General features: G+C 40.3%; 1 protein-coding gene across 2 annotated transcripts in view; it reads right to left on the bottom strand.

The window, feature by feature from the left end:
* The window catches only part of LOC116055596 (receptor-type tyrosine-protein phosphatase N2-like), a 310,864-nt gene that overhangs the window by 231,180 nt on the left and 65,942 nt on the right, over window positions 1–13,742 (bottom strand). For both annotated transcript variants that reach the window (XM_031307625.2, XM_031307623.2), the window contains exon 3: window positions 1,921–2,034. In XM_031307625.2, coding sequence (XP_031163485.1) covers window positions 1,921–2,034 — 114 coding nt within the window. The remainder of the gene's footprint in view (window positions 1–1,920; window positions 2,035–13,742) is intronic.

Below are 13,742 nucleotides of genomic sequence, written 5' to 3'. Positions count from 1 at the left end.
GAAGACCTCCAGGGCATCCTAAATGCCTTTGCCAAGGCATACAGAGCCCTGGGTTTGGCCTTGAACATCAAGAAAACGCCGGTTCTGTATCAACCACCACCCAACCAGCCATCACTCCAGCCCATCATCAAGGAAAAGCGTGGAAACACTTCCCCTACCTTGGCAGCATTCTCTCTTCCAAGGCCGATATAGACTCTGAGGTTAACCATTGCCTGAGTTGCGCCAGCGAAGCCTATGTCAAACTCAGGACAAGAGTCTTTGATGACCGAGACCTGAGGGCTCAAACCAAGCTCCTGGTCTATAGAGCTGTGATTCTCCCAACCCTGCTGTATGGAGCGGAATCTTGGACCACCTACAGCAGACACCTAAGGAGGAACTGGAACTATTCCATCAAAGAGCCTTAAGAAAAATCTTGAGGATCAACTGGGAAGATAGACGTACAAACTCCAGCATTCTGGAGGAAACGAATATGCCCAGCATCACTACCATCATAATGCAGTGCCAACTCCGATGGACAGGACATGTCATCCGCATGCCCAACAACCGTCTCCCAACGCAGATCCTGTACTCCCAGCTAATAAAAGGACAGCAAGCCCCTGGTGGGACAAAGAAACGCTTTAAGGACAATATTAAGACCAGCCTGAAAAAGTTTAACATCACGTCCGGCGACTGGGAGAATCTAGCGTTGAACAGGGACTACTGGAGAAAAGCTGTGCAGGAAGGTGCAGCACACCACGAAATAGTAGTCCGCCGTGCCGCAGAGGCAAAGCGGCAACACCGTAAGGACAACCAGAGACAGGCTCCACCACCACACACTACCTCAACCTTCCAATGCCCACATTGCAGCAGAATCTGTGGATCACGGATCGGCCTTTACAGCCACCTGAGGATCCACAAATAAGACAACCCAACAGAGAGGACAGTCATACTCGTTTCGAGTGACCGCCGAAGGAAAGGAAGGAAAGGAGGTACCTGTCTAATGTATATGAGAGCATTACTATATAGGTACCTATCTAATGTATATGAGAGTATTAGTGTATAGGTACCTGTCTAATGTATATGAGAGCATGTTTGTGTTGCATGAGAGTAAGTGTTGAGAGATGCTTATTTTCTGTATTTTGTGTTGTCTTTGTAAAGCTGCGGAACGGACAGAGTCCAAAACAAATTTCCCTTCGGGGACAATAACGTATATCTTATCTTATCTAACCAAATCAGGCTCAAAAGAAGATGTTGGAAAAAAAAGGCAAGGGGGAAACTCCTCCCAAAATAAGTGTTGTACAGTATGATTCCCTCTTCAGCAGGCACAAACACGTCCTGTCCTGTCGTTCAAAGCAAAGCTGCATGATGAAAGTGCATGAAATGCTCACAGATGCCAAATAGGCTGTTCCACAGGTGTTTGCCTCCCTCTAGTGGTGCAGTACAATACCAGCAGCTCTTACACCACAAAAGGGACAAACAACTGATCATTAATCATTTTTAATTAAACCAATATTTCACATTTATTCAAGTCTTGATACTCACTCTATTCATTCTCTATTCCTTCTGTATTCCACTCTGTCCAGATCTGTATTATATGACTTTTCATATACTAATACAACCATGGCTTTTCCAAGAGGGCAGTCAAGCTTGGAACAACATCTAAAGCTGTTCTACATTACATGTCATCTTCAACATATCCTGAGGATATGAACATAATTTGTAGAAGACACAGTTTCACAACAAATGCACAACAAAATGCAAACTTTTATGAGTAAAATTTCAGTGTGCTTCTTATATTGACATATGGTACATATGGAACCTGAAAGCAACTTCATGTGTGTGTGTGCGTGTTTCCGTGTGTGTGTGTGTGTGTGTGTGTGTGTGTGTGTATGTGTGTGTGTGTGTGCGTGCGTGCGTGCGTGCGTGCATGTGCGTGTATACCTCTGTTAGAAAGCTTCTCCAGCAGCGTCCTGAAGTGTTGCACTACAGACGGGGAGACATCATAGGTGTAAACCTCCTTCACTGGAACTGGGTGACACCTCCCAAACATACCATCTGTCAACACACACACAAAACAGTTTGATTAGAGAATCTTACTTGCTTTTATAGCTTGCATTTCACAAAGGCTATCAATCTTTTATGATGCTTTTGTTTGTTTCCCAAATGACTCAATTGACTTTACTTTAATGTTCATACAACTATGTGCTAGGTAATTGTCTTCAGGACCACCTAACTAAACTAAAACATAATGGCTGCCTGGATTATGTTCAGAGGCAGAGTTTAGGTTTAGGTGACAAAAGCACCTTAGGTTTAGAGAACAGTTGGGATTCTGGTTAAATGTAAATAGATCCATTGTGTTTCATGCTTCAATTTATTTTGGACTAATTAACGTTAGCTTGGAGAGCTAATTTATCTGTTGGGCCACAGACTAAAGAAAATGACAGCACTTAAACTAGCAGTCAGTCCGACCGGCAGTGACATGTTGCTGTTCCTAACGCTAGATTTGGTTTATCAAAGAGACTAGCAAAGCAACACAGGACAGACAAAAGCACAGCAGAGACCGCAGATAGGCCAAATGTCCGTGTGTGTGTATGTGTTTGTATGTGTTTAAAACGTTGTCTGTTATGTTTAATGGAATGTATTTAAATGGTAAAATGGTGTGAGAAGGAGTTGTTCTGTGTGTCTGCATGTATGAATATGTGTGTGTGTGTGTGTGTGTGTGTGTGTGTGTGTGTGTGTGTGTGTGTGTGCATGTACATGGAAGAGTGTGCATGTTGCATAACAGCACTTGTAAATGGTAATTCAGGACTCTTGTCTATAAATAGTCTCTGCATCACTGTGGCGGTCTCAATCAGACAGCAAACTGCATTTACAGTGAGGCAAAAAAGTATTTAGTCAGCCACCAATTGTGCAAGTTCTCCCACTTAAAAAGATGAGAGTGGCCTGTAATTTTCATCATAGGTACACTTCAACTATGAGAGACAAAATGAGAAAAAAAATCCAGAAAATCACATTGTAGTATTTTTAATGAATTTATTGGTAAATTATAGTGGAAAATAAGTATTTGGTCATTAACAAAAGTTCATCTCAATACTTTGTTATATACCCTTTGTTGGCAATGACAGAGGTCAAATGTTTTCTGTAAGTCTTCACAAGGTTTTCACACACTGTTGCTGGTATTTTGGCCCATTCCTCCATGCAGATCTCCTCTAGAGCAGTGATGTTTTGGGGCTGTCGCTGGGCAACACGGACTTTCAACTCCCTCCAAAGATTTTCTATGGGGTTGAGATCTGGAGACTGGCTAGGCCACTCCAGGACCTTCAAATGCTTCTTACGAAGCCACTCCTTCGTTGCCCGGGCGGTGTGTTTGGGATCATTGTCATGCTGAAAGACCCAGCCATGTTTCATCTTCAATGCCCTTGCTGATGGAAGGAGGTTTTCACTCAAAATCTCACGATACATGGCACCATTCATTCTTTCCTTTACACGGATCAGTCGTCCTGGTCCCTTTGCAGAAAAACAGCCCCAAAGCATGATGTTTCCACCCCCATGCTTGACAGTAGGTATGGTGTTCTTTGGATGCAACTCAGCATTCTTTCTCCTCCAATTCATTCTCCCAATCCTCTTCTGGATCATCCAAATGCTCTCTAGCAAACCTCAGACGGGCCTGGACATGTACTGGCTTAAGCAGGGGGACACATCTGGCACTGCAGGACTTGAGTCCCTGGCGGCGTGGTGTGTTACTGATGGTAGCCTTTGTTACTTTGGTCCCAGCTCTCTGCAGGTCATTCACTAGGTCCCCCCGTGTGGTTCTGGGATTTTTGCTCACCGTTCTTGTGATCATTTTGACCATACGGGGTGAGATCTTGCATGGAGCCCCGGATCGAGGGAGATTATCAGTGGTCTTGTATGTCTTCCATTTTCTTATAATTGCTCCCACAGTTGATTTCTTCACACCAAGCTGCTTACCTATTGCAGATTCAGTCTTCCCAGCCTGGTGCAGGTCTACAATTTTGTTTCTGGTGTCCTTTGACAGCTCTTTGGTCTTGGCCATAGTGGAGTTTGGAGTGTGACTGTTTGAGGTTGTGGACAGGTGTCTTTTATACTGATAACAAGTTCAAACAGGTGCCATTAATACGAGTGGAGGACAGAGGAGCCTCTTAAAGAAGAAGTTACAGGTCTGTGAGAGCCAGAAATCTTGCTTGTTTGTAGGTGATCAAATACTTATTTTACCGAGGAACTTGCACAATTGGTGGCTGACTAAATACTTTTTTGCCCCACTGTAATAGACACCTAAGGATGACCAGGACTAGCCAGATCCTCCTCCGCAGCAATGTGGAGGAAGGTCTGGCAAAGTGAGGCTAGACTGATACCTGACCCACTTAAAGGGTAACTACCACTTTTTTCAACCTGTTTTTTGTCTAAGTGACTGATGGGAACAACAATCTTTGACATTGGTCCAGTATTAAGAGAGATCGCTACAGTCAGCAGCGGAGAAACACGCTACAATGTAAGTTAATAGGGCAATTGTCCAGCTTGTAGTTACCTTCACAAAATTGCTCCTTTTGCCACTGACAGGCTCAGGTTAATATTCTAAGTGTCTGACAACATTATGGAAAGGATTTCTAAGGAGGTTGACCTTTCTGTTAAGATCCTTTTTTTTAAACATATAAATATCTGCAAAATTGCGTTCGCTAAACCCACCAGACTCCGTGTAAATAAACAGACATTATAGCGTCGTAAAATTCACTTCATTCAAAGTCGACAGAAACAAAATAAAACTATGAAAAGCCGTTTTTTGGTCGTCTTTCCACTTTTCCAACCATCACAACTCTACTTTTGGTTGAAATAAACACATAGTTTACCGATTTACATGTGAAAATATGTTGACTCTATATACGCTAAAGGTATTGCTTTTTGAAATGGAGTTTTTCATTTCATGTGTATTTGAATAGGGAGAGATGCTTAGACATAGACATCTGTGCAACAAATCTCGTACAGCATCACAGCATTTATAGCTATTGCTAATTTCCAATGCCCGTCCAAGATATCTGGAGGGTTTAGCTCTAGCGACTTCAGAGCTGTTTCTGGTTAAACAGAAAGGTCTTAAAGAGGTTTTAAACGGTCTATCTCTGTAGAATTTATTTCCATAATGTTGTCAGACACTAATCTGAGTCAGTGGCAAAACAAGCACTTTTGTGAAGGTAAATACAAGCTGGACAATTGTCCTATTAACTTACATTGTAGCTTGTTTCACCACTGCCGACTGTAGCGATCTCTCTTAATACTGGACCATGTCAAAGATTGTTGTTCCCATCAGTCACTTAGAAACAGAAACATAGGTTGAAAAACGGTAGTTACCCTTTAATGAGGTCAGCAACGGATCAGTGCATCCCTACAGTATTTTCCACTTAGCACAAGCAGCACACAATTTGCTAAAACATGGATTTTCTCCAGTAGGAGACAAAGGTCGGGCTTAAAAACTTAATCATGTTTTCAAAATTTCTCTTCAGGAACCAAGTACAACTTTAATAACTCTAGCAGAGTGTCAGCAAAACAGCATTCTCTTCCTGTTTTATGTCATAAAGCAACCTTAGATTTAATCCGATGCCTCAAAGTAAACTGTAAATGATGATGACTTATTAATGCTAAAATGACAATTTGTAAGCAGCCCAAATTGTAACTGTGACAAAGTGAAAAAAAGTAAAAAAAAAAAAAAGATCCTTCAGCTCTGATCTCATTTAACACCATTTCTGTCTCCCAGAAGGAACATCTTGAATTATCTCTCATAATTATACTCATGTATATCTTAAGACTGCAATGTATCCAAGTTCACTACCAGAGGGCCGTAACTCAGAGCCAGACATGCCTTCTTGTGACTTATGGTCCAGATTAGAGAAGAGAGGATTCTCAGAAGCACAGGGCGTATTGGAGGAGATGGACCGCCAACGCTGACCAGATGTTGCTCTCGGTTGCCACAGCTCAAAAATAGGCGTTATTTTATTTCAAAAACAAAAATATGTTTTTATGAACTTTTGTTTTTTACTTGTTTCCGTTCCCTTCCAAAAAGCCCCTGATAGTCTTGTGAGTGTGCAGGTGCAATGAGAGAGATTGTTTTTTATTAACAGTACTACCATCTCTGTTTGGAGTTGGGTTCCTCTCTTCCTCAGATTGTTGTTTTTTTTTAATTAAGGTTTAAAATGATTCATTATTCATTTAAAATGAATAATAATAATAATAATAATAATAATAATAATAATAATAATATAATTCAGGCATAAACTGATGAATTAGTTCATCTAAACCTCTAAAACCTGTTTTTCATCATTATGCTTATGGCAGCTTCACAGTGCAAGAGTCAAAGATTATCAAATAAGTTCCAATGGTAATTGAATGTTTTGTAATAAGTAAAGCTTAATAAATTCATTATTGACTCAAACTGGAAAATGTTTAGTATAAAGCAGCTACACATAATTTTCAATATCAATATAGTAAATGCTTGTAAACTGTGCTTGCACTTATAAAAGTGTTATATTACAAACATATTGGTGTTAATGGGTGAGTTAATGAAAGGTAAAGAAAATAATTTTTGGACACAACGTTGTCTTGCATGTCTGGCATTGTTGGGACACACTGACTAACAACAGCAAACGGAGTCGTGCCTAATGAACTGGATTAAGACATCTTAATGAATGCGCTGCCTCTGGGAACCAGCAAAAGTGCATCATCCCTCACAGCCTGCACTCCTACAAGATCAATGACCTCTGGCAAGCCCCTTTTCCACCAACAAGAACCAGGTGCTGGTTCAGTGCTAGAGCTAGTGCCGGTTCGGAGTTGGTTCGACTGTCGAGCCTCCAAAGAACTGGTTTGCTTTTCCACAGGCTAAAGAGCCAGCACAGAGCCAGGTCTTACATCACTGTATACGCCTCATCTTTCCCAGCAACGTTAGCGCGGTGGCGCCAAACACAAACACATCATTAACAATGGCGGACTTTGCTTTGCTATTGATGTTCATGGCTTTGCGGACCTATGTCGGTATCCAAACTCAGTGGATCCAACGTCTTCGCGCGGCTCGCCTTTATTTGTACAGACGGAGATTACAAGCGAGAGTAACGGTATGTACATAACATTTATTTTTCACAATAAGATGCCGACTTTAGCCTGAGATTTATATTTTAGCCTCAGCATGTTCCTAACCTAGCATCGACTTTGCTGATAATCGATCACATTGCAGTTAAATAAAAAATGTATTAAGCATTGGTTGAATAAGTATTCCGACGCCGTTTTGTGAAAACTCGTATGTATGTCTGAGTTATAAGCAGAAACCACTCACAGTAATATAACTAAAACTAGATAATCTGCAGAACAATGTGTCCACTGTCAGTGTTGTTTTATTATAAGCTATATTATGTTTTTTTTTTAGTATTACTGCAGCTTTAATGTGTAGCCTACAGTGGTCGACAGGGGCAGACAACCTGCAACTTAAGAAAACACATGCAAATAGACAAAACACAAGCAAATTAAGAAAACAACTTCGTTAACTTGACAACACATGCGCAGCATTCAGCAAACGCGCTGCAAATACCACAACACAACCAAATACATAAACGCACTGCAAATATGAAACGATGCAAGAAGAAAAGCACACAAACCCCGAAAAAAGAAGCGATGCAAAAAGAAAAACAACTTCATTAATTTGACAACACGTGAGCAGCATTCAGCAAACGCACTGCAAATACACACAACACAACCAAATACATAAACGCGCTGCAAATACACACAACACAACCAAATACATAAACGCGCTGCAAATACACACAACACAACCAAATACATAAACGCACTGCAAATACAGACAACCCAACCAAATAGATAAACGCACTGCAAATATGAAACGATGCAAAAAGAAAAGCACACAAACCCAGAAAACAAATGCAACAAAAAAACGCAGCATCCAGATTACACAACAGAAGTTCTCCAGACCTCTAGAGGGAGCAGCTAGGGGAACAGCTGGATTTTCGACCGTTATTAACCGATATTAAATTCATATTATTATTATTATTATTAATAACATAATATATTATTAATATACAGTCTATGCTCCCGTCTCATGTCCTCCCGGTTGGTGCAGTCCCCGAGCTTCGGCTTTTCAAAATAAAAGTTCACTCTGGTCCGCTATGTGTTTGTACTTTGGTGTGTTGGATGTTTGTGAACTAAACAGTATGGCAATCATGCTGATGAATACAATAACTTTTTCAGCAGATGTCTTACTTACAACACGTTGGAGTTAGCAAAGTAGTTCTGTGTTTATATGTGCAGGCGGGATTTCTTCAGTTTGATAAATCCCACAGTAATTTGGCTGGTTTACTAAACAGGGAGGGACTAGAAATCCTGTCTGTTTTTGTATTTCAAGAGCGAATTGCTCCACAATATGAATACAGATTAATCACTTATTTTGTTGGTAACCGTTGTTGTATAATCACAATATTACACTTGAGGAGGCCTATACTTTTCAGACCTCGAAATGAAACCCTCTCATGAAATATGACTTAAACAAACGTCAACGTTAAACACTGATGCAGTTTTAAATGTTTTATCACCACGAGTTTACAGACGTCTCTGCTGATTGAGTATCACCTGACCTGAGCCGAGACACACCCACCAAACCAGAGAAAACAGATCTCAAACATAGATTTAATAGTTACAGTCCTCTCTCTCTCTCTCTCTCTCTCTCTCTCTCTCTCTCTCTCTCCCCGTGGGGTCGAAAATCCAGCTGTTCCCCTAGCTTGTGTAATCTGGATGCAGCGTTTTTTTGTTGCATTTGTTTTCTGGGTTTGTGTGCTTTTCTTTTTGCATCGTTTCATATTTGCAGTGCGTTTATCTATTTGGTTGTGTTGTGTGTCTTTGCAGCACATTTATCTATTTGGTTGTGTTGTGTGTCTTTGCAGCACGTTTATGTATTTGGTTGTGTTGTGTGTATTTGCAGTGCGTTTGCTGAATGCTGCGCATGTGTTGTCAAATTAATGAAGTTGTTTTTCTTTTTGCATCGCTTCTTTTTTCGGGGTTTGCATGCTTTTCTTTTTGCATCGTTTTTTATTTGCAGTGCGTTTATGTATTTGGTTGTGTTGTGGTATTTGCAGAGCGTTTGCTGAATGCTGCACATATGTTGTCAAATTAATGAAGTTGTTTTCTTAAATTGCTTGTGTTTTGTCTATTTGTGTGTGTTTTCTTAAGTTGCAGGGCGTTTGCCCTTGTCGGCCACCGTAGTAGCCTATTAAAAATGTCCAAATTTAGATTTATACATGGTTTTCACTGGACAAGAAGGCTATGAAAATAAGTTGTCTGAAAAAAAAACCTTATAAATAAAGTAGCCCTGTCTTTTAAGTGGTAACGTACTTATAGATGAATTAATAAACGCTTCACTGCTACAGCTCAACTGTTTTTATAGTATTTATACTGCATTGTATACTTGATAGAAAATATACCTATACCCTATGAAACTTATATATATAATTTAAAAAAAAATTATATATATATATATTTTTTTTTTTTATCTTTACAGGCAATTTTGCAGCTGAAGGCAAGGCGGAGGTCACCTGTAATGTGGGCATAGCCACGATCTGACCACTGGTGGGACACAATTGTTCCGGATTTCACCCCGTTACAATTCATGCAGAATTTCCGCGTATCCCCAGAATCGTTTGAGTACATCTGCAGTCACGTCAAGCATGCCATGGGGAGAAGGAACACAAATTACCGTTTGTGTGTCCCAATCCGAAAGCGTGTGGCAATTGCCATCTGGAAACTGGCCACGGGTGGTGAATACAGGACAATCAGCCATCTTTTTGGAGTAGGCCTCAGCACTGTATTTAATTGTGTTCAGGAATTCTGCAACACAGTCATCACGGTGCTCCTTCCCGTCCACATAAAATTTCCTGATGCTGAAAAGTTGTTAGAAATGGCCACTTTCTTTAATAATCGTTGGAGAGTTCCACAGTGTGTGGGTGCAATTGATGGCAGCCACATTCCAATAATTGCACCAGAGGACTATCCATGAGACTATTTCAATCAGCCAAGGCTGGCATTCTATTGTTCTGCAAAGCAGTTGTGGATGGCAAAGGTCTTTTCTGGGATGTTTGTGTTGTCTATCCAGGGAGTGTGCATGACGCCAGAGTGCTACGACAGTCACATTTGTGGGAGGTCCTAAGTGACGGGGAATTACTAGGGCAAAACAAAGTCACCATCTCTGGCTGTGATGTTGGACATAACCTGATCGGTGATCCGGCATACCCCCATGCAGAATTGGCTCATGAAGCCCTTTTCCGACACTGGCAGACTGACCACTGAACAGCATACCTATAATTACAGGCTGAGCAGTGCACGATTGGTTGTGGAGATGTCTTTTAGGAGATTAAAAGGACGATGGAGGTGCCTCCTAAAAAGAAACGACTGCAAGCTGGAGCTGAGCAAGAGGATGGCACTGACCTGCTGTGTGCTCCATAACATTTGTGAGGAACATGGTGATAATTTCACTGAAGAGCACCCAGACAGGACTCTAAACATTGAGCCTCCTGTTCAGACATTACCAGAAGGGGCTGACATCAGAGCTGCATTAATGATGCATTTTAACAGAGGGAACGAGGGATTCTTTGAATACACCAATGCCATATTTTTGTAACACTGCCGTTTGTGTTTGAGGACATCTGCACTTTCATAAATTGTATTATATTCTCATCCATTGAATAAACCCTATTATTTCTAAAACTTGCATTTTGTGAATAATTTCATAAGCCATTTTATTGCCCTGTAAACACCTACTTGACTGTCTGGCCAGGAGAACTGCTCAATTCTTGCTTTATGGTCCTCAATCAACGACCCTTTCACACTTCTGACCGGCATGAGACATTCTTTTGTAAATATTGTTTTGTTTGAATTCAGCAATTATAGCCTTTATTCAGGCATTATGGCTTGCCATCAACTCCCCTTCAAGCCCACTATCCACCTATTATCTGAAGCCTTTCTAGAAAACAAACCAAATATTGTGAATTCTTGTAACAAAATATATTGTGAAATAGATATAGCTCCTGCACAACAGGTGGATTAGAGCTACAATTAGCACCAAACTACTTAACACAATTTAAAATATTAATATTACACTTTTCCTCAATTCACTTTAAACCACCAAGTTTTTATTAACTTCCAATCATGAACTAATTTGGATTTTAGTCATTTTAATGTTGAAATGTTATAGAAGTTTATATGCAGCTAATCGCTTCACCTGATTAACATGTTTAATGTACACATTATTTATATGAAAATACACCTAATCACATTAAAAACACACACAAACGATATATGATATTTGCCTGTTAAGTGTTAAAGAAACTGAACCAGACATTTGTATTAATGAACATGTTTATTTAAACAAAAACAACCAATAGAAATCCTTACAAAACTTTGAAAAATGTAAAGTGCAGTTTGTGAAAACAAAAATTGTAAATAGTTAATTTAAATAAAAGATTTACATAAACAGCCACCAAAAATACTGTGGTGATTTATTTGCAATCATTTTTGCACTTGTGCCTCCATTACGGCCACCATGCGCCCCATGAGTCCAAGCAGGGAATATGTGTCCACTCTCATGTCCTGACGCAAGGCATCGTCCATTTCTTTGCTGTGCTGCAAGAACCTCTCATCTGCCCTTTCCAAATATTGCACCAGTTCTGAGGTACTGTCTCTCTTCCTTTTTCCTGTGTACAACAATAGTAGCAGACGACAATTGTCATAGCATTGCAAATAATTGTTTTCTGCAGGGAATTATGCGTATGCATCTGCTATATTAATTATCTAAAAAATAAATATAGCATCATACTATATCACTATCACTTCAGATTTTGCTCATGTCCCATAATAAAGCATCAACGTTATATTGTATATAGCAAGTTAATGTCAGATTGACTTTATATTCTACATTAAACTTTTTTAAAGTGTTTTCTAGACTTTTGTTTTTTGTTTAAGGTAATACAATTGAATTGTTACATAAAGCATTTAGTATTGCTGTTCATTAAGTTAAATGAAGAAAAAATATAAACATTATTTCAGTACCTGATAGTAATATAATATAGTAATATATTACAGACACATCTCAATGTTTGCATAGTGTATGGTGTGACCATTTGCACACCAAGTCTTACCCCATTCTGAAGATGCTTCTCCAGAGCTGCTACACGACGGCGCGGGAGAGCTGCAGCCCAGTGGTGGCGGCAAGTCAACATTGTCATCATCACGGTCGTTGATGGCAGACAGTTCTATAAAAAAAACAGGACGACAGTGCTTTAAAAAAATATTGTCCATTACACTTTACACACTGTTCTGTGATACTTTATACAATGAAATCACAGATAATACAATCCTTGCTAGCCACATTGCAAACACTGATGTAAGAAATTAGAACCTCACTAAACAGCTAAGAAACATGCTAGGAACAAGTAAACTAATGTAAAAATAGAACTTACCAGGATCGGTGCAACTTTGCTTCAGTGAATCATCCACCATTGACTCGAGCATTATTGTTGCCGAGTTCAGCACCCCAGTCACCTGGCATGCCGGCCTATCGACAAGAACAGAGTCGAGAACGTCGAAATGTGGGTTTCGACGAGGGCGACCATTGCCGCTTTGACCGAGGTCCTTTTTTTGGTCCCTGTAGTCCTTCTTTAGTTTTTTTAGTTTGTTGCTTATCTGTTCGAGGTTCCGGTCGAACCCCACTACAGCCATCTCTTGCTGAATTTGCTGCAAAACCGGTTTCCCCGTCTAATTTACTCTGGACTTCTGAAGAGGACCATAGTGCAAGAAAGTAGCTTGTTTCCTCCTCTGACCACAGCTGTTTTTGTTTACTCGCGTCCATCGTGTTTATCTGCTAATTCAAAAATGGCAGTCACAAGTTTCTGTTCGTCTTGTTGGTCACGGTAACCCCGCCCCCAGCCGCTGACGTAAGTGGTTCTTACTTCTAGACTAACAATGATTTGGTGCTACTTAAGAATCACTTGTTCGGAGCTGGTGCTTTGGTGGTCGAAAAAAAGAAAAAGAACCGATTTGAAACTAGGGTCTGGCTCCGAACCATCACCAGCTCTGCCTTGGTGGAAAAGCATTGCTCGGCAGGGCCTGGGCTGCTTCCACTGGCTATAGATAATAAAGGCTTTCTTTCATATTTGTCAAGAACTGGCTCTGGCTCTCCTGGTTTTAATTGTGCTAGCAATGCTCATGGATAATTAGCTGCACAGTCTGCTAAATGCAAAAAGTGCTGGATGTGTGTTGGAAGTGTGTGAGTGGTATTGGGAGAGCGAGAAGGTGTGAGATGCATTTAGTTGTTTTTGCAGTATAGGGTAGTTCGTTGAGACTGACCTGGATTGAGATCAAATAAAGCCACTTAGTTGATAAACAGAAACAGAGATTGGCAATATTTTGTTCCAAAACCAAAAAAACAGTGAAATGACTCAGCACCTGGCTCAGTAGTCAGTGTTACTGATCAATAATCCATCAGCTCCCAGAACATACACTCAGGTAATATTAAGAGATGTGGCAGCTTCCCTTTTAGTCATGTGGAAGAACAATCTTTAGGAAGACTGAATATGGGGATGTCTACACTGGGATTAACCATTCAGACATACTTATTCTGGTGATCTGATGCTGGGCCACTGCCTTTTATTTGATGATATCATGAATTTTGGCTACTTGTTGTCTTTGTTTTTTATTCCAGTCTGAAG

This window comes from Sander lucioperca, chromosome 9 (assembly GCF_008315115.2).
Source record: "Sander lucioperca isolate FBNREF2018 chromosome 9, SLUC_FBN_1.2, whole genome shotgun sequence".
Classification (NCBI taxonomy): domain Eukaryota; kingdom Metazoa; phylum Chordata; class Actinopteri; order Perciformes; family Percidae; genus Sander; species Sander lucioperca.
Note: the sequence above shows the minus strand (reverse complement) of the source record. Positions and strands in the feature narration are given on the sequence as shown.